Raw genomic sequence first — 20,344 nt, 5'->3', positions numbered from 1 at the left:
TAAAAGCAAAAGAGTACGAGGATCGTCCTTTCTTGCCAGAGGTAAGGGCAGAGGAAAAAAGCTGCACACAGCTAGTTCCCAGGAACAGAAGTCCTCCCCTGCCTCTGCAAAATCCACCGCATGACGCTGGGGCTTCCCTGGGGGAGTCCGCTCAAGTGGGGGCACGTCTTCGACTTTTCAGCCACATCTGGGTTCATTCACAGGTGGATCCCTGGGCAATAGAAATTGTTTCTCAAGGATACAAGCTGGAATTCGAAGAGGTGCCTCCTCACAGGTTTTTCAAATCGGCTCTACCTGCGGTTCCCTCAGAGAGGGAGTTAGTGTTGAATGCAATACAAAAATTGTATCTTCAACAGGTAGTTGTCAAAGTTCCTCTACTGCAGCAAGGAAAGGGTTATTACTCAACCCTGTTTGTGGTTCCGAAACCGGACGGTTCGGTCAGACCCATTTTGAATTTAAAATCCCTGAACTTATACTTGAAAAAAATTCAAGTTCAAGATGGAATCGCTCAGGGCGGTCATCGCCAGCCTGGAAGGGGGGGGATTTTATGGTTTCCCTGGACATAAAGGATGCATACCTTCATGTTCCAATATTTCCTCCTCATCAGGCGTTCCTGAGATTTGCTATACAGGATTTTCACCACGGTAATGGCGGAAATGATGGTGCTCCTGCGCAAGCGAGGGGTCACAATTATCCCGTACTTGGACAATCTCCTCATAAAAGCGAGATCTCGGGAGAAGTTACTGGACAACGTGTCTCTGTCTTTGAAGGTGTTACAGCAACACGGCTGGATTCTCAATATCCCGAAGTCACAGTTGGTTCCTACGACGCATTTGATTTTCTTGGGCTTGATTTTGGACACAGACCAGAAGAAGGTTTTTCTTCCAATGGAAAAAGCTCAGGAGCTCATGACTCTGGTCAGGAACCTATTGAAGCCAAAACAGGTGTCAGTGCATCACTGACACCTGTCAGTCGAGTCCTGGGGAAAATGGTGGCATCGTACGAAGCCATTCCCTTCGGCAGGTTCCATGCGAGGACCTTCCAATGGGACTTACTGGACAAGTGGTCCGGGTCACATCTACAAATGCATTAGAGGATCACCCTGTCCCCCAGAGCCAGGGTGTCTCTCCTGTGGTAGCTGCAGAGTGCTCACCTCCTAGAGCAGGGCTGGCCAAACCAGTCCTCGAGATCTACCAACAGTTCACATTTTCCAGACCACCTAGCTAGTACACAGGTGTAGTCATTACTAATTAAGATGTGCTGCATTAATTCCTAACTGACAATTCTACAGATCTACAGGAGGCCTGGAAAACATGTACTGTTGGTAGATCTCGAGGACCGATTTGGCCAGCCCTGTCCTAGAGGGTCGAAGGTTCGGCATTCAGGACTGGATCCTGGTGACCACAGACGCAAGTCTCCGAGGTTGGGGAGTAGTCACACAGGGAAGAAATTTCCAAGGTCTTTGGTCAACTCTAGAGACTTGTCTCCACATCAACATCCTAGAGTTGAGGGCCATATACAACACCCTACGTCAAGCGGAGGCATTACTTCGCGACAAACCAGTTCTGATTCAGTCGGACAATGTCACCGCAGTAGCTCATGTAAACCGCCAAGGCTGCACAATGAGCAGGGTGGCAATGGCGGAAGCCACCAGGATTCTTCGCTGGGCGGAACATCATGTAAGCGCACTGTCAGCAGTATTCATTCCGGGAGTGGACAACTGGGAAGCAGACTTCCTCAGCAGACACGACCTGCATCCGGGAGAGTGGGGACTTCATCAGGAAGTCTTCGCGCAGACCGCAAGTCGATGGGGACTGCCCCAAATAGACATGATGGCGTCCCGTCTCAACACAAAGTTAAAAAGGTATTGCGCCAGGTCAAGGGATCCTCAGGCGATAGCTGTGGACGCCCTGGTGACGCCGTGGGTGTTTCGGTCGGTTTATGTGTTTCCTCCTCTTCCTCTCATACCCAAGGTGTTGAGAATAATAAGACAGAGAAGAGTGAGAACAATCCTCATTGTTCCAGATTGGCCACGAAGGACTTGGTATCCGGATCTACAGGAATTGCTCACAGAAGATCCGTAGCCTCTGCCTCTAAGACAGGACCTGCTGCAGCAGGGGCCCTGTCTATTCCAAGACTTACCGCGGCTGCGTTTGACGGCATGGCGGTTGAACGCCGGATCCTAGCGGAAAAAGGTATTCCGGATGAGGTCATTCCTACGCTAATAAAGGCTAGGAAGGACGTGACATCAAAACATTATCACCGAATATGGAGAAAATATGTTTCTTGGTGTGAGGCCAGGAATGCTCCTACGGAGGAATTCCATCTGGGTCGTCTCCTTCACTTCCTGCAAACTGGAGTGAATTTGGGCCTAAAATTAGGCTCCATAAAAGTTCAGATTTCGGCCTTATCCATTTTCTTTCAAAAGGAATTGGCCTCTCTGCCTGAAGTACAGACTTTTGTAAAGGGAGTATTGCATATTCAGCCTCCTTTTGTACCTCTGGTGGCGCTTTGGGACCTTAACATGGTGTTAAGTTTCCTTAAGTCACATTGGTTTGAACTACTCAAAACGGTGGAGTTAAAATATCTCACTTGGAAGGTGGTCATGTTGTTAGCCTTAGCTTCGGCTAGGCGAGTTTCGGAATTAGCGGCTTTATCACATAAAAGCCCCTATCTGGTTTTTCATATGGATAGGGCGGAATTGCGGACTCGTCCACAATTCCTACCTAAAGTGGTCTCATCCTTTCATATGAACCAACCTATTGTCGTGCCTGTGGCTATGCGTGACTTGGAGGATTCCGAGTCCCTTGATGTGGTCAGGGCTTTGAAAATTTATGTGGCCAGAACGGCTAGAGTCAGAAAAACAGAAGCACTGTTTGTCCTGTATGCAGCCAACAAGGTTGGCGCTCCCGCTTCAAAGCAGACTATTGCTCGCTGGATCTGTAACATGATTCAGCAGGCGCATTCTACGGCAGGTTTGCCGTTACCAAAATCAGTTAAGGCCCATTCCACTAGGAAGGTGGGCTCTTCTTGGGCGGCTGCCCGAGGGGTCTCGGCACTACAGCTGTGCCGAGCTGCTACTTGGTCGGGGTCAAACACCTTTGCAAAGTTCTATAAGTTCGATACCCTGGCTGAGGAGGACCTCCTGTTTGCTCAATCGGTGCTGCAGAGTCATCCGCACTCTCCTGCCCGTTTGGGAGCTTTGGTATAATCCCCATGGTCCTTACGGAGTCCCCAGCATCCTCTAGGACGTTAGAGAAAATAAGATTTTAAACCTAACGGTAAATCTTTTTCTCGTAGTCCGTACAGGATGCTGGGCGCCCGTCCCAAGTGCAGGCTACTTCTGCAAGACTTGTATATAGTTTTTGCTTACATAAGGGTTATGTTATAGTTTCTTCGGTTCTGGACCAATGCTATGTTGTTTTTTCATACTGTTAACTAGATAGTGTATCACAAGTTATACGGTGTGATTGGTGTGGCTGGTATGAATCTTGCCCTTGGATTAACTAAAATCCTTTCCTCGTACTATCCATCTCCTCTGGGCACAGTTTCTCTAACTGAGGTCTGGAGGAGGGGCATAGAGGGAGGAGCCAGTGCACACCCAGATCCAAAGTCTTTCTTAAAGTGCCCATGTCTCCTGCGGAGCCCATCTATCCCCATGGTCCTTACGGAGTCCCCAGCATCCTCTATGGACTACGAGAAAAAGATTTACCGGTAGGTTTAAAATCTTATTATTTTTGAAAGCATTCTTACTTTACAGCATTTTATTCATCACCTGCCTAAAATGTTTGCACAGTACTGTATATATTGTAACGCCTGCTTTCCGCCATCTTATCTGGATTTTGCACATCCATGCCATAAACTGTCTAAATGCATCTTTTAGTTACTTGCACAAGTGTTTCATTTACTTTTTATTCCTTTGCAAAAAGAAGAGTATTATTTAATGTAATAAATTGTACTTCTACAGATATGTTTGCAAGTTTATGGGTGCGGTTGAAAGAATCCTGAGCCATATTTGAAGTAGTAGAATTTGTTAGCAACATCTACACAGTGTAAAGATGGGAGAAAAATAAAATAATCTTGTATAAAAGCTAAAACCTCCCCTGCATCTGTTGAGTGGATTTTACCTATATTTAAAGATTATCCCAGAAAGTCTTTTTTTTTAATCAAAGAACTTCCCTATACTCTGAGAACTCATTCATGCTGTTTTCTATAACTCAGTCTCCATACTCACAAAATTTGCTGATGATCTCTTATGTAAAATACAATTAAGCAGAGAAAATGTGTGTGCAGTGACTCAACCAATTGGCCTTGATGTCCCTTTGCTGTAGGTATCTCTTCACTGTAAATAAAAACAGCACAAGGTTTAACACTTATAAGAAGTTTATTCAGTATGCATCATAATTCATTTCCTCCACCTCTAACTAGCTGGATATGCTGTAGTTGCTTAACATCCTAGACAGAAGCAGTTTTACAAAACTCCCAGTAATTGCATTTGGTGACCTGCTCCTTGAGTGAGAAGACGCAGACTATTGATTCTCTAACTACACATCCATATCATTTCTTTAGCAGTCGCAATGTTCCTGTGGAGGATTAGATTTGCACGTACAGACTACAAATTAGTTGCATATTCCAGTATCCATCAGTCAGTGTAAGTAATAAAACATGCTTGCTTAAAAACTCTATATGTAAATGTGAACATTGAATTAGATCTGAAAAGAGCAAGACGGTAGAATCCGATTCGAGGCCATGATGAACTACTGCAAACACAGTTCTCAGTCACAGCAGCTGTACGTCCTTGTAACAAAGCAAGCTCTCATCATAGGACTATAGGAAAAGACAATCATCATTACAGTATTCTCTTAAAGGGAGACTCAAATTGTGTATAAGTTATCATTAAAAAGACACTCAGCGAAATGTGTTTAAAAAAAAAAAATGAGATGCATTCATAAAACTAGTACTCTGAACAAAAACCGATATTCCTGCATAATGGCATAGGTGAATTCTTACTACTCGTCTCAATGCACTCCAACACAATAATTGGCTGTAATCCAATTAGCCAAGAAGGTCTCCTGCGCTAGGAAATTATAGTGAACAGACAAAGATTAATCACCAGACATTAACTGCAAGAAAGAATCTAGCCAGTTTATACAATAATTCCACATATATAAACCAGTGTAGGAAATGTTACATTATTCACTCTAGACTAGAAACTGCCCCTTTGCCATATGTTGGGCTGCCCCTCCTTATAACTACAACTGCTGTCAATAACTAAATTTTTAGTGTTTTAAAAAAAAAAAAAATCTACAATAAATAGACATAATAGTATGATCTAAAATGAGTAATGAAATGCAGTGTAAAGGTTCATTATTTTTAATTTATTAAAATACAGTCAAGCCCCTGTTTTATGTTTAACAAGAGTGCAGGAAAGATGGCTGTATATGTGGCAAAGTGCAAAATGATTCCAAATGACTAATATTAGCCACTATAAAATGTGGGTTGGAAGGCAACCACACACACACAGCCTGGTGGTAGCAGTCAACATACCAATATATCATACATGTGTGATGGAATTATTATCACGCATCAATGCATGTGTGATGATCTACCAGCAATACAGTGTCTGGTATAAATGACAATGGGGGTAATTCCAAGTTGATCGCAGCAGGACATTTTTTAGCAGTTGGGCAAAACCATGTGCACTGCAGGGATGGGGGGGGGGCAGATATAACATTTGCAGAGAGAGTTACATTTGGGTGGGTTATTTTATTTCTGTTCAGGGTAAATACTGGCTGCTTTATTTTTACACTGCAATTTAGATTGCAGATTGAACACACCACACCCAAATCTAACTCTCTCTGCACATGTTAAATCTGCCTCCCCTGCAGTGCACATGGTTTTGCCCAATTACTAACAGAATTCCTGCTGCGATCAACTTGGAATTACCCCCAATATCCTCTAATAGGCTGCAGTGCACACTATGTTCACTCTAAGCGACAACCACAGATACAGCCACAAACCGGTAGCTATCTGTAAATCTAGGTACACTGTCCGATTTTTTTTTTATCCGGACGACAATTGGGCCAATTATTCGGCTAGAGGAAAGTCCTGATATCTGTGCTACACATATTTTGTTATTTATAAAAAATCAGCCGATTTCTCGTTACAGTGGTCAAAGGGAAAAATATTGGGTTTACTCACACATTACCCGATTTTTACACCTGGACATATGGGCAGATTATTGAGAATGCACACACACTGGTGGATATCAGGAGACTGAGGCCAAGATTTTCGGCTCTTGACTGACCAATCGGATGGATAATTGTAGGTGCGTGTTTGTGGGCAAAATTTCTCTTTATTGGGGAAACGATTATTTCTTACACACTATATAATAAACAGGGCCAATCACCTGATTATTGGAAATTGACCCAATAATTGTATAGTGTGTACCTAGCTTAGAACCACTCTGTCTAGCGCTATTAAAGAATGCTCTACAATAGGTCACTGTGTTCTACAATTCCGCACAGTGTATAATGTAAAAATCAGAAGCAATTATCTGTTGTTACAGTGCAACTTAAATATAACTTGACTATGTAAATGAATCTACCAAGGCCCTATGTCTCTCCCATAACAATATAAAATGACTCGCTCCCAGGATTAGAAAGTCCACATAACAGTGTAATATTATAGTGTAGTATTCATGAAGGAACCATCGCTCCTATGTAAGTATTTAGTAAGGTACTGCTTGCTGCTGGTTCATATCTATACGAGACGCGCTGTTGGGTCTGAATAAACACATCCGATGGTGTGCTACAGTGGGTCTGTGTGAGGGTGACCATTGCTAACCCTACCTATAATGGTTGATCCCCGTAATCTAAAAAGTCTATTAAAAAAAATCTAAAAGTCTATAAAAAAAAAAAGAGAGAGAAAAGAATACTGTACCTAAACATACGTTTTAGGAATTGCTATAAAATTATGGTTTTCCCTGTTTTAACTCAGTTTAAAATCTGAACGATCCAATTATAAAGGCAACAACATTTAGGTATAGACACTATTACCACAATGGCAAGTCAAACCATGTGAAAGACGATTTGCAGGTTATGGTTGCTTCGAAACAAATGACATTAAATAACTTTATTGCCAAAGACTGTACATAGGGGCTATTACTAGTTGTATTGGGGTCCAAAGAATATAATCGATAATATGTGGTTTTAGACTCTGGCACCATGACAACGCAGTAATGCACAATCAGTGCTGTATTAGGTCACCACGTGACTTATTACGTATAATATGGCTGATCCATCACTTTTTGGCTGCATTGTATGTACCTCTGTATGCCAGGAAGAACAGACACTTCCTGGTCATGTGGTCACATGACCAGGACCAACCAATAACAATATTTCACGTAATTTATGGATTGGTCTAATGGCACATGACTATAATAAGTCACATGACCGTCAGTCAGTCAGTCGGATCTTTATATCAACATTTGACTTTCTCCAACAAGTATGATCTAATAAAGATGATCAATCAGCGGAATCCAACATACACTGTGATATCACTAGTACATTTATGTGCAGTAATTTTCTCACATTCGCAGGAACAAAGAGCCGCTTTAACAAATAACCTGGCTATTGGCTAATATAAAGCACCAGAAATGTGCAAAAAAAAGTATTGCTAGAACAGTCTCTCTTTAGATTTCCAGTTTTTTTATTTTTTTTATTTTAATAGTATTTAAATGAGATTTGTTCTATATATCGGCAAAGTAAAATAAAAAACAGTGATTTATGTGGAAGAAATCAAGATTCTATGAGGGGAGAATGACCAGTCATGTTTTAATACCAATAAGGTACATTGCCTGTGGGGCATTCACACCAACATAGAGTTAGTCTCACCTTCCAGATACAGAGTTCTCCCACCTAACAATAAAAATACTGGTATTTACAGCAGACGACTATGAAATAACAAATAAGTAACATATAGGCTAGTACGTGTGCAGCGAGAAAGCATTTAGGCCCACCAGTACAGAACACATGGCTTTCTTCTTCATAATAAACTGATTTCATTGTGAGGGTGTGATTCCTCAGGAACTGAACACTGAAGGTTCAGGCCTAGTCTTATGGATGTCTTCCCATACAAGATAACAGTAGGTAAGCAGAACAATCCCTATCACAGAGGCAAGTAAATATGTTGTTATCCTCACACGTTCCTCTAACCACTAGCCATTGCGCCCTTTTCCTATACCTATAAATACAATGTAAACATGAAACTGTGTAAAAAGAGCAGCCCAATAAGAGGGACACAGAGGCTAAGCTTACAATGCGCTATTGAGCTCTATAAATAAAAACACTAAAACACAAAATAAATGGTGGTAGTGGAACACACACAGACAAAAGTTGATGTGCGCCGTAGCAAGAATATTTCAACAGTCCTTTTACAAGTCTGGTTAAGAAAATGAACATCTTATTGGTTACTATAGGTAACATCATCGGTTTCCTTTGCATCGGTTTTTATAAATTATACTTGGATATTATATAGCGCCAACATACTATGCAGTGCTGCAGAGAGCCAAAATGTGCAAATACAAACTGAATGTCTACAGGTGGCAATTTAGCATCCTATTAAGACTGTTGTGTCACACTTTAGATGGGTCTCCTGTAGGAGGAACAGCGGACTGAGATTCCAGAGCAGAATATTTCACTGAAAGACAAACAGAAGGCAGTTAGTTTACAGGCTGTGAGTGCAGCCAATATTTATACCCCAGGTAAGTCACAGACTATACTGTCTGTGGAGGCCTACCTGCCTGTACTGACAGTCAGGTAGGCCTCCACCATTAGTTACTTATTTCCTGCATTCCCACCAGTCTCTCTTCAGGATGCAGTCAATATACTGGCTGCCGGCATCCAGACGTTCATAAGACCGACGCCGGAATCCCGACAGCCGGTAAAATACCAACGCCTGCAATCCCAACAAACGCTGGGTATTCCCACTCAGTTGGTGGGTCCACGCCACCAACCGACTGTGAATAGAACCTGTGGCGAGTGAAGCAATCCATCGTGCCCGATGGGTGGTGAGCGCAGCAAGCCTACGAGGAGACTCGCTTCCAGGATTCCGGCACACAGGATGCCGCTGTCGGAATAGTATCAGCCGGCATCCCATCTGCCGGGATATCATATGTACTCCTTCTCTTTAATGTTTGCCTTTGTTCTGCTTCCTCCACCCAAATGTCTTTATTATTCAATCACCTCGTCTCTTTCTGTACAAGTGTTGCCTATCAAATTAATCAACACTCCTGGTGCGTACTAGTCGCATTGTACGTTTTTGACAAAAAAATATGCCCAACACTAGTGGAGTTACACGGGAGCTGGCGGCATCTCCTGCTGCGTGGCATATTGAGGCTAGGTGTATGAGGGCACATCAGTCAAGTTCAACCGCCGTAGCATTTGCGAGGCATATACAACTGTATGCTTGCATCTCATGATACCGTAGAGAAAGCGCAGAAATGCGGCTTGGCAGGATTAGTAGTTCATATGAAAGTCATTACCATATTTGTACACAATAATATAAATAAGTGACAATATTGTCTCGAGTTATTAATATGAAAACAGCATTACAGGTGAAATAAAGCAAAACAGTTTTAAGGGTGAAAGTCAAGATTGTATCATTATCCCACCTTGTGGTTCTTCTGACACCACGCCCTCCATGTGTTCTCCTTTTACATACTCTGCATTAAGTCCTTCTGTTAAGACAATACACATACGGTGAGATAGCATCATTACTGTAGCTGTGATTACATTGCATAAGTGGAGGCCTGGCTGCTATGAGACCTTGTGTCTCTGAGCAGCAGTTCCTATATAAAGATAACAGCTAGGATGTTTGTGACGCTTTTCTTCTGGACAAACTGTTCACACTTTAGTATAAAAGCAGCCAGAGCATAATGTGAAAAAGAACAGTGAGGTACTGAGAGCTATTATACCTATTCTGAGCCGCATTATCAGAGCTGTCCTTGCAGGCTTCACATATTTTCTTTGTGCTGCAGGCAACAGAATCCCTCAGAAAACAAAGACAACAGTTTCTCCTGCATTGCTCAATTGAGGTTATCTGTTCCAAGGATAATGCTGGACAGCAGCCTGTAAGGCTTCCAGAATACAGGCGTGTAGGTAACTGTGCATGTGGCTTCTCGGAATAGTAATGCAGCATTATGAAACCAACTCCTTAGCATTACAGTAAATCTATGATCGGGTGACCAATAAAAGATAAAACATAAAGGGGGGAATTGAAGTGTGACTGATCATTTTTAGGCGGCGAAAAAAATGGTCTGATTTTGCGATTTTTGCACGATGTTTATCAGGCAATTTAATTGCAGCCCTTTTCTTTGCACAAAAACACATGGATCCGGATAAGTTCCCAGGTCCATATATTTTCGTGACCACAATGGCGAAAACTAGTCAGTTATCAGGGATTTTTTTTTCTTCTGCCTCCGGGCAGGTGGAAAATAAAAATAAATTACAGATAGTGCCAGCTTTCAGGGCTAATTGAATCGCCCTGGGGGATCAATTAGCCGTGGAAATTTTGACCACATATTGACTTTATCAGACTGTTGAGCATATCTATTAATTATTTTAATGAATTATTTGGGAAAAGTTTTTAGGTTCTGCTATATATCATTCATTATATTTTTATTCCATATTTATTACATTTGACTTTTTACCTATTAATTGTATATATTATTGTAATTGACATAGATGCTTGATATACAGTAGTTACTAGCACTGCTATTTATCCTTTGTTTATATGATCATGTAGTGCACACCTACACTATACACTGCTGAGCTAGGCAGCAATGATCAGGTAGTGCCCCTTACACTGCTGAGCTAGGCAGCAATGATCAAGTAGTGCCCCTTACACTATACACTGCTGAGCTAGGCAGCAATGATTAGGTAGTGCCCCTTACACTATATACTGCTGAGCTAGGCAGCAATGATCAGGTAGTGCCCCTTACACTATATACTGCTGAGCTAGGCAGCAATGATCAGGTAGTGCCCCTTACACTAGATACTGCTGAGCTAGGCAGTAATGATCAGGTAGAGCCCCTTACACTGCTGAGCAATGTAGCATGAACAGAAAGTGCATGCTTACGCTATACATGGCTGAGCTAGGCAGCAATGATCAGGTAGTGCCCCTTACATTATATACTGCTGAGCTAGGCAGCAATGATCAGGTAGTGCCCCTTACACTATACACTGCTGAGCTAGGCAGCAATGATCAGGTAGTGCCCCTTACACTATACACTGCTTAGCTAGGCAGCAATGATCAGGTAGTGCCCCTTACACCATACACTGCTGAGCTAGGCAGCAATGATCAGGTACAGCCCCTTACACTATACACTTCTGAGCAAGGCAGCAATGATCAGGTAGTGCCCCTTACACTATACACTGCTTAGCTAGGCAGCAATGATCAGGTAGTGCCCCTTACACCATACACTGCTGGGCTAGGCAGCAATGATCAGGTAGAGCCCCTTACACTATACACTGCTGAGCTAGGCAGCAACGATCAGGTAGAGCCCTTTACACTGCTGAACTAGGTAGCATGAACAGGTAGTGCACGCTTACGCTATACACGGCTGAGCTAGGCAACAATGATCAGGTAGTATACACTGCGGAGCTAGGTGTCTGGGCTGCATGAATACAAATGGAGAGGATGGAGAGGTTTGCAGGCCTGTGCATCTTTCTTGGACTCCCTGTTACACTTAACATGCCATATATGCGATATAACATTATAGCACAGCTTATCCCTAAGTAAGCTATGAGATGGTGCGGCTGCATCATATGGAGGTCTGCCTTGGCCCTTGTCCCAATGTGAGTAGTGTCTAATGCTTCAAAAGTTGTAGGAACCATCAAGCCTAATTTAAAAACACCTGACACTACTGCATGTTATAGAAGCAGAGCACCCGTGAGCATGGCAACCTTCCCAGACTTCTGTCAGATTCAGGGACAGTCTGGACACTTGGGTTATATGTAACAGGTTATGTAGTAGGCATGTATATAGTAGGTGCAACCTAGGGCCTTATTTGGAAATATACGCAAACCCAATGGTTTGTTTACAACTTTGAAGGTGGGGCGCCTGCGCAGGACTAGTTCTAAGCATGTGCAGAACGGGTCCAGCATCCTTGTACGCAGTGCCCCCTGAGGCGCTGCCTGATTGACAGGCTGTGGCTGTTTGAAAGCAGGGAGTGGGCGAATCTGGGCAGCAGTCACCCCAGTTTTCTGATAGTGCCAAGGACAGGGTCTGTGTTTCTGGCACAGACTTTCTGGCCTCCACTACGGAGCTGCGACAGCCAATCTGAGCAAAATTAGGGTTATATCAGATGGAGATGGTCTCGCAGATGGTCTGCCACCAGGGGGCGACTTTTTGACACCGATGCCTCCTGCGGCATTAGCATATTTCTCCTGCAGGGTCCACAGGATACATTGGGATTTGGTGGAGCGACAGTGGATCTGCACCAAACGGTCAAAGCTTTCTGGCCTCCCAACATGCAACGGGCCCGTCCATATATCCCCGCCTCCTGGCTCAGGCAAATCAGTTTTTTGCTTGGTTCGGAATGGGCTGGCAGAGCCGGCCCTAACCAATATGATGCCCTAGGCAAGATTTTGGCTGGTGCCCCCTAGCACCGCCGCTAGTTCTGCAAGAGATGCCTGACATGAGTCAGCTGGCAGCTCTGCTAACGTCAGTCGCCTTTTGTTTATGAAAATGCATCTTATTTGCATTACTATGTGGCTAGGATGCACAAGCAGCTTCTGCTGATTAAAATGATATGCAGCATGCCTATATACTGTGTGCGACTGCGGCTGTATCTGCATACATAATGCTACACACAGAATATAGGCATGCTGCATATCATTTTAATCAGCAGAAGCTGCTGGTGCCCCTAAGCATACCAAATGCCCTAGGCAATTGCCTAGTTTGCCTATGCCTAAGGCCGGCTCTGTGGGCCGGACCATGGTTTAAAGGGCTGCTGGTTTTTAGCAGCCTTAAGCTTTTGTTATTTTATTTTTATAGTCTTACTATTTTTTCTGTGTGATCTTTCTAAACAGTGTCTTATACGTACCTTAGAGAGAGTCGCTCCAACAACTCCCTGCCGGGTCGCGACAATGCTTAGCCACGAGTACAGTGCTGTTTCGGTGGGCGTCTGTGTCGGATAAAACTAGCAGGTCCAGCAGACGTTACCAGTCTGTGGCCGGAGCACGGGGAGAAGGTAAGGCATCGGTTCCGCTTAGAGGGGAAATGCAGACACAGCCGAAACGGTTTTGGGAGGAGACTACCAAACAGTCGCTGACACGGCTGCCACCGAGAGTGCACCAACGCTAGGCCGTAGGGATCATAGGCTCCAGGGGTAGTATGAGGCCACGATCCATAGGGTTGATGTCAGCAGTGGGGAGTCAGACGCTCCCCTGGTCGCCCCTTCCCCTGGTTCATGACCAGTTTCTGCCAAGTCTCCCGCCATAAACTGTTTTCCCGCTTCCGTCCGAGATGCTGTGTACTAAGGGGACGCAGTCGCAGCATAGGCGGCTGTGTGACTGGTGCGTCAGTGTTCACTATAGGTTCACGGAGCAGCAGTGTACACTAGTAGCGTCTGGATTCACTCAGCGTTCGCTAACATATTGATCGGTCCTGGAAGTGGGGTAAGTCTCCCTGTATCCCACTCTACTGAGTACGGGTTATACAGCACTAAGTCTCTATCTACCTTTTGAGTACGAATAGTTGGATATGTGCATAAAGCATATGAGTCTGACAATAATACTGCGGTTTCTTTCGATATGTATCTGAATACAGTTTAAACTTTTATAAAGTAATGCAGTAATATATTTCTCCTACATACTTAAAACGTATCTGTAGTTGATTATGTGCTCATATTGCTTATTATACTAATGTATAAACCTGTGACTGACTGCTAGTGTGATTGCTGACTTTGCTATAATTCTGTCAGTTTTCTCTGTCTATTCCGATCCTCAATGCTGGTGCTAAGCAAGGTAGGGTCTGATTGTATATTAGTCACAAATTGTGTAGTACACCTTGAAAGTGTCTGATTATTTATCATGTGTAAGAGCGGCAAGGGTGATGAAAATACACTCACAGCAGCACCAACACTCATATCAGGTTTGTCATGCAAAGCTGGGTTAACCTCTCAGGATCTGGTTCAGGATGGGTTGTGTGCAAATTGTTTTAGCTTTCACCAAGGTCTCTTGAAAAATTCAAGGCAGACGCAGGTGCAAGTTGATCCCCCATGGGCTATGTTTGCACAGACATTATCCAGTATAGCTGAGCAGACCATTCCAACTTCTGTACCAGGTATAGGTTACACTATTAACCTTTATGTGCAGCATTCCACCTCTGGTTTATCATTTCCAGCAGGGGAAGCAGTAGCTTCTCTACAGAAGCAGGCTGAAAAGCCATTGGTCAGTATATCACATAGACACGGAACAACATCTTCACAGTCTACACATGTTTCAGATGAGGATTCGTCAGAGAAGGAAGACTCATTACACTCTGGTTCTGCGTACAAAGATGAGGAGGAAGGTCTCGGCTCAGTGGACAGACCTGAGTTGATTAATGCAATGAAGGCCATTCTATCCTTAGGTGAATCAGCAGAGCCTGTGTTAAAATCCAAGGCACCTGTATTTAGATGACCCAAAACAGGTAAAACTGAGATTCCTGGTTCAGAACAGCTGACAGAAATTATGGAAAAGGCTTGGGCTGCGCCCAGTAAGAAATGTGGAATTCCTAGAAAATGGAATTCTAGTTATCCTCTTCCGGCTGGGGACAGTTTAAAGAGAGAGGTAGCCCCTAAAGTATATATGCATGTTATTCGATTAGTGCAAAAATCTACATTACCTCTGCCTTCAACATCATTAAATGATGTCACGGATAGGAGAGTAGATGGTTTGCTAAAATAAGAATTTACTTACCGATAATTCTATTTCTCGTAGTCCGTAGTGGATGCTGGGGACTCCGTCAGGACCATGGGGAATAGCGGGCTCCGCAGGAGACAGGGCACATCTAAAAAGCTTTTTTAAGGTCACATGGTGTGTACTGGCTCCTCCCCCTATGACCCTCCTCCAAGCCTCAGTTAGGTACTGTGCCCGGACGAGCGTACACAATAAGGAAGGATCTTGAATCCCGGGTAAGACTCATACCAGCCACACCAATCACACCGTACAACTTGTGATCTGAACCCAGTTAACAGTATGATAACAAAACGAAGTAGCCTCTGAAAGATGGCTCACAACAATAGTAATAACCCGATTTTTGTAACAATAACTATGTACAAGCATTGCAGACAATCCGCACTTGGGATGGGCGCCCAGCATCCACTACGGACTACGAGAAATAGAATTATCGGTAAGTAAATTCTTATTTTCTCTAACGTCCTAGTGGATGCTGGGGACTCCGTCAGGACCATGGGGATTATACCAAAGCTCCCAAACGGGCGGGAGAGTGCGGATGACTCTGCAGCACCGAATGAGAGAACTCCAGGTCCTCCTTAGCCAGAGTATCAAATTTGTAAACTTTTACAAACGTGTTCTCCCCTGACCACGTAGTTGCTCGGCAAAGTTGTAAAGCCGAGACCCCTCGGGCAGCCGCCCAAGATGCGCCCACTTTCCTAGTGGAGTGGGCCTTTACAGATTTAGGCTGTGGCAGGCCTGCCACAGAATGTGCAAGTTGGATTGTGCTACAGATCCAACGTGCAATCGTCTGTTTAGACGCAGGAGCACCCATCTTGTTGGATGCATACAATATAAACAGCAAGTCAGACTTTCTGACTCCAGCCGTCCTAAACTATATATATATAAATATATTTTTAGGGTCCTGACAACGTCTAGTAACTTGGAGTCCTCCAAGTCCCTAGTAGCCGCAGGCACCATAATAGGTTGTTTCAGGTGAAAACCTGACACCCCCTTAGGAAGAAAACTGGAGACGAGTCCCAGTTCTGCCCTGTCCGAATGGAAAATTAAATATGGCTTTTATAAGACAAAGCCGCCCATTCTGACAATCGCCTGGCCGAGGCCAGGACCAACAGCATGGTCACTGTCCATGTGAGATATTGGTCAACAGCATGTTCACTTTCCATGTGAGATATTTCAAATCCACAGATTTGAGCGGTTCAAACCAATATGATTTTAAGGAATCCCAACACTATGTTGAGATCACACGGTGCCACTAAAGGCACAAAAAAGGGGTGTATATGCAATACTCCCTTGACAATCTGGACTTCAGGAACTGAAGTCAATTCTTTCCGGAAGAAATTCTACAGGGCCGAAACTTAAAACCTTAAAGAACCCCAATTTTAGGCTCAAAACACTCCTGTTTTCAGGAAGTGTAGAAATCGACCTAGTTGAATTTTCTTCGTGGGGCCTTCCTGGCCTCACCCACGCAACATATTTTCACCACATGTGGTGATGACGTTGTGCGGTCACCTCCTTCCTGGCTTTGACCAGGGTAGGTATGACCTCTTATGGAATGCCTTTTTCCTTCAGGATCCGGCATTCAACCGCCATGCCGTCAAACGCAGCCGCGGTAAGTCTTGGAATAGACATGGTACCTGCTGAAGCAAGTCCCTTCTTAGCTCCCCAGGCCCTTAGTCCTCTGTGAGCATCTCTTGAAGTTCCGGGTACCAAGTCCCTCTTGGCCAATCCGGAGTCACGAGTATAGTTCATACTCCTCTATGTCTTATAATTCTCAATACCTTGGTTATGAGAAGCAGAGGAGGGAACACATACACCGACTGTTACACCCACGGTGTTACCAGGACATCCACAGCTATCGCCTGAAGGTCTCATGACCTGGCGCAATCCCTGTCCCGTTTTTTGTTCGGGCGGGACGCCATCATTTCCACCTTTGGTCTTTGCCAATGGTTCACAATCATGCGGAAAAACTTCCCTATGAAGTTCCCACTCTCCCGGGTGGAGGTCATGCCTGCTGAGGAAGTCTGCTTCCCAGTCGTCCACTCCCGGAGAGAACACTGCTGACAGTGCTATCACATGATTTTCCGCCTAGCGAAAAATCCTTGCAGTTTTTTCACTGCCCTCCAGCTTCTTGTGCCGCCCTTTCTGTTTACGTGGGCGACTGCCGTGATGTTATCCCACTGGATCAATACCGGCTGACCTTGAAGCAGAGGTCTTGCTAAGTTTAGAGCATTATAATTTTGCTCTTAACTCCATCTATGTGGAGAGAATTCTCCAGACTTGATCACACTTTCCTGGAAATTTTTTCCCTGTGTGACTGCTCCCCAGCCTCTCAGGCTGGCCTCCGTGGTCACCAGCATCCAATCCTGAATGCTGAATCTGTGGCCCTCTAGAAGATGAGCACTCTGTAATCACCACAGGAGAGACACCCTTGTCCTTAGATATAGGGTTATCCGCTGATGCATCTGAAGATGCGATCCGGACCATTTGTCCAGCAGATCCCACTGAAGAGTTCTTGCGTGAAATCTGCCGAATGGAATTGCTTCGTAATAAGCCACCATTTTTACCAGGACTCTTGTGCAATGATGCACTGACACTTTTCCTGGTTTTAGGAGGATCCCGATTAGCTCGGATAACTCCCTGGCTTTCTCCTCTGGGAGAAACACCTTTTTCTGGACTGTGTCCAGAATCATCCCTAGGAACAGTAGACGTGTCCTCGGAAAAGCTGCGATTTTGGAATATTTAGAATCCACTCGTGCTGTCGTAGAACTATTAAAGATAGTGCTACTCCGACCTCCAACTGTTCTCTGGACCTTGCCCTTATCAGGGAAGCGTACCAGTTTCTTTTAAGAAGAATCATCATTTCGGCCATTACCTTGGTAAAGACCCGTGGCGCCGTGGACAATCCAAACGGCAGCGTCTGAACTGATAGTGACAGTTCTGTACCACGAACCTGAGGTACCCTTGGTGAGAAGGGCAATTTTGGACATGTAGGTAAGTGTCCCTGATATCCAGTGACACCATATCGTCCCCTTCCTGGTTCGCTATCACTGCTCTGAGTGACTCCATCTTGATTTGAACGCTTGTATGTAAGTGTTCAAATATTTCAGATCTCACCGAGCCGTTTGGCTTCAGTACCACAATATAGTGTGGAATAATACCCCCTCCCTTGTTGTAGGAGGGGTACTTTGATTATCCCCTGCTGGGAATACAGCCTGTGAATTGTTTCCAATACTACCTCCCTGTCGGAGGTAGACGTTGGTAAAACAGACTTCCGGAACTTGTGAGGAGGAGACATCTCGAATTTCCAATGTACACCTGGGATACTACATGTAGGATCCAGGAGTCCCCTTGCAAGTGAGCCCACTGCGTGCTGAAACTCTTGAGATGACCCCCTACCGCACCTGAGTCCGCTTGTACTGCCCCAGCGTCATGCTGCGGACTTGGCAGAAGCTGTGAAGGGCTTCTGTTCCTGGGAATGGGCTGCTTGCTGCAGTCTTCTTCCCTTTCCTCTACCCCTGAGCAGATATGACTGGCCTTTGCCCGCCTGCCCGTATGGAGACGAAAGGACTGAGACTGAAAAGACTGTGTCCTTTTCTGTTGAGATGTGACTCGGGGTAACAAAAGGTGGATTTTTCAGCTGTTGCCATGGCCACCAGGTCCGATGGACCGCCCCTTTATACGGCAATACTTCCATGTGCCGTCTGGAATCTGCCTCACCTGACCACTGTCGTGTCTTCGTCTGGCAGATATGGACATCACATTTACTCTTGATGCCAGAATGCAAATATCCCTCTGCGCATCACGCATATATAGAAATGCATCCTTAAAATGCTCTATAGACAATAAAATCTTGTCCCTGTCAAGGGTATCAAAATTTTCAGTCAGGAAATCCGACCAAGCCCCCTCAGCGCTGCACATCCAGTCTGAGGCGATTGCTGGTCGTAGTATAACACCAGTATGTGTGTATATACTTCTTAGGCTATTTTTCAGCTTATCAGCTGGCTCCTTGAGGGCGGCCGTATCTGGAGACGGTAACGCCACTTGTTTTTATAAGCGTGTGAGCGCCTTATCCACCCTAAGGTGTGTTTCCCAACTCGCCCTTACTTCTGGCGGGAAAGGGTATACCGCCCATAACTTTCTATCGGAGGAACCCCACGTATCACCACACACTTCATTTAATTTATCTGATTCAGGCAAAACTACAAGTAGTTTATTCACACCCTACAAAATACCCTTATTTGTGGTACTTGTAGTATCAGAAATATGTAACACCTCCTTCATGCCCTTAACATGTAACGTGTGGCCCTAAAGGAAAATACGTTTGTTTCTTCACCGTCGACACTGGAGTCAGTGTCCGTGAGGTAAATGGGCGTTTTTACAAGCCCCTGACGGTGTCTGAGACGCCTGGACAGGTACTAATTTGTTTGCCGGTCGTCTCATGTCGTCAACCGGCTTGCAGCGTGTTGACATGATCACGTACTTCCACAAGTAAGCCATCCATTCTGGTGTCGACTCCCTAGAGAGTGACATCACCATTACAGGCAATTTGCTCCGCCTCCTCACCAACATTTTCCTCATACATGTCGACACACACGTACCGACTTACAGCACACACACAGGGAATGCTCTGATAGAGGACAGGACCCACTAGCCCTTTGGGGAGACAGAGGGAGAGTTTGCCAGCACACACCAAAATGCTATAATTATACAGGGACAACCTTTATATAAGTGTTCCTCCCTTATAGCATTTAATATATATTTATATCGCCAAATCAGTGCCCCCCCTCTCTGTTTTAACCCTGTTTCTGCAGTGCAGTGCAGGGGAGAGCATGGGAGCCTTCCCCTCAGCCTTTCTGTGAGGGAAAATGGCGCTGTGTGCTGAGGAGAATAAGCTCCGCCCCTTTATCGGCGGGCTTTTCCTCCCGGTTTTTTAAGAACTGGCCTGGGTTAAAATACATACATATAGCCTTAATGGCTATATGTGATGTATTTATTTTGCCAAATAGGTATTTATATTGCTGCCCAGGGCGCCCCCAGCAGCGCCCTGCACCCTCCGTGACCATGTCAGTGAGCCGTGTGACAACAATGGCGCACAGCTGCAGTGCTGTGCGCTACCTCTCTGAAGACTGTGAAGTCTTCTGCCGCCTGTTTCCGGACCTCCGTCTCTGCCGTCTTCAGCGTCTGTAAGGGGGATCGGCGGCGCGGCTCCGGGACGAACCCCAGGCTGACCTGTGTTCCGACTCCCTCTGGAGCTCAGTGTCCAGTAGCCTAAGATCCCAATCCATCCTGCACGCAGGTGAGTTGGAGATCTCTCCCCTAAGTCCCTCGTTGCAGTGATCCTGTTGCCAGCAGGAATCACTGAGTGAAAACCTAAAAAA

The 20,344-nt window shown here is 44.9% G+C and overlaps 1 protein-coding gene across 3 annotated transcripts in view; it reads right to left on the bottom strand.

The window, feature by feature from the left end:
- Positions 1-4,365: 4,365 nt before the first annotated feature.
- Positions 4,366-20,344, bottom strand: part of CD99L2 (CD99 molecule like 2) — a 192,808-nt gene continuing 176,829 nt past the window's right edge. For all 3 annotated transcript variants that reach the window (XM_063937373.1, XM_063937372.1, XM_063937374.1), the window contains 2 exons: positions 9,674-9,739; positions 4,366-8,700 (listed from right to left, as the gene is read on the bottom strand). In XM_063937373.1, coding sequence (XP_063793443.1) covers positions 8,636-8,700; positions 9,674-9,739 — 131 coding nt within the window. In that variant the 3' untranslated portion in view covers positions 4,366-8,635. The remainder of the gene's footprint in view (positions 8,701-9,673; positions 9,740-20,344) is intronic.

Source organism: Pseudophryne corroboree, chromosome 8 (genome assembly GCF_028390025.1).
Source record: "Pseudophryne corroboree isolate aPseCor3 chromosome 8, aPseCor3.hap2, whole genome shotgun sequence".
NCBI lineage: Eukaryota > Metazoa > Chordata > Amphibia > Anura > Myobatrachidae > Pseudophryne > Pseudophryne corroboree.
Note: the sequence above shows the minus strand (reverse complement) of the source record. Positions and strands in the feature narration are given on the sequence as shown.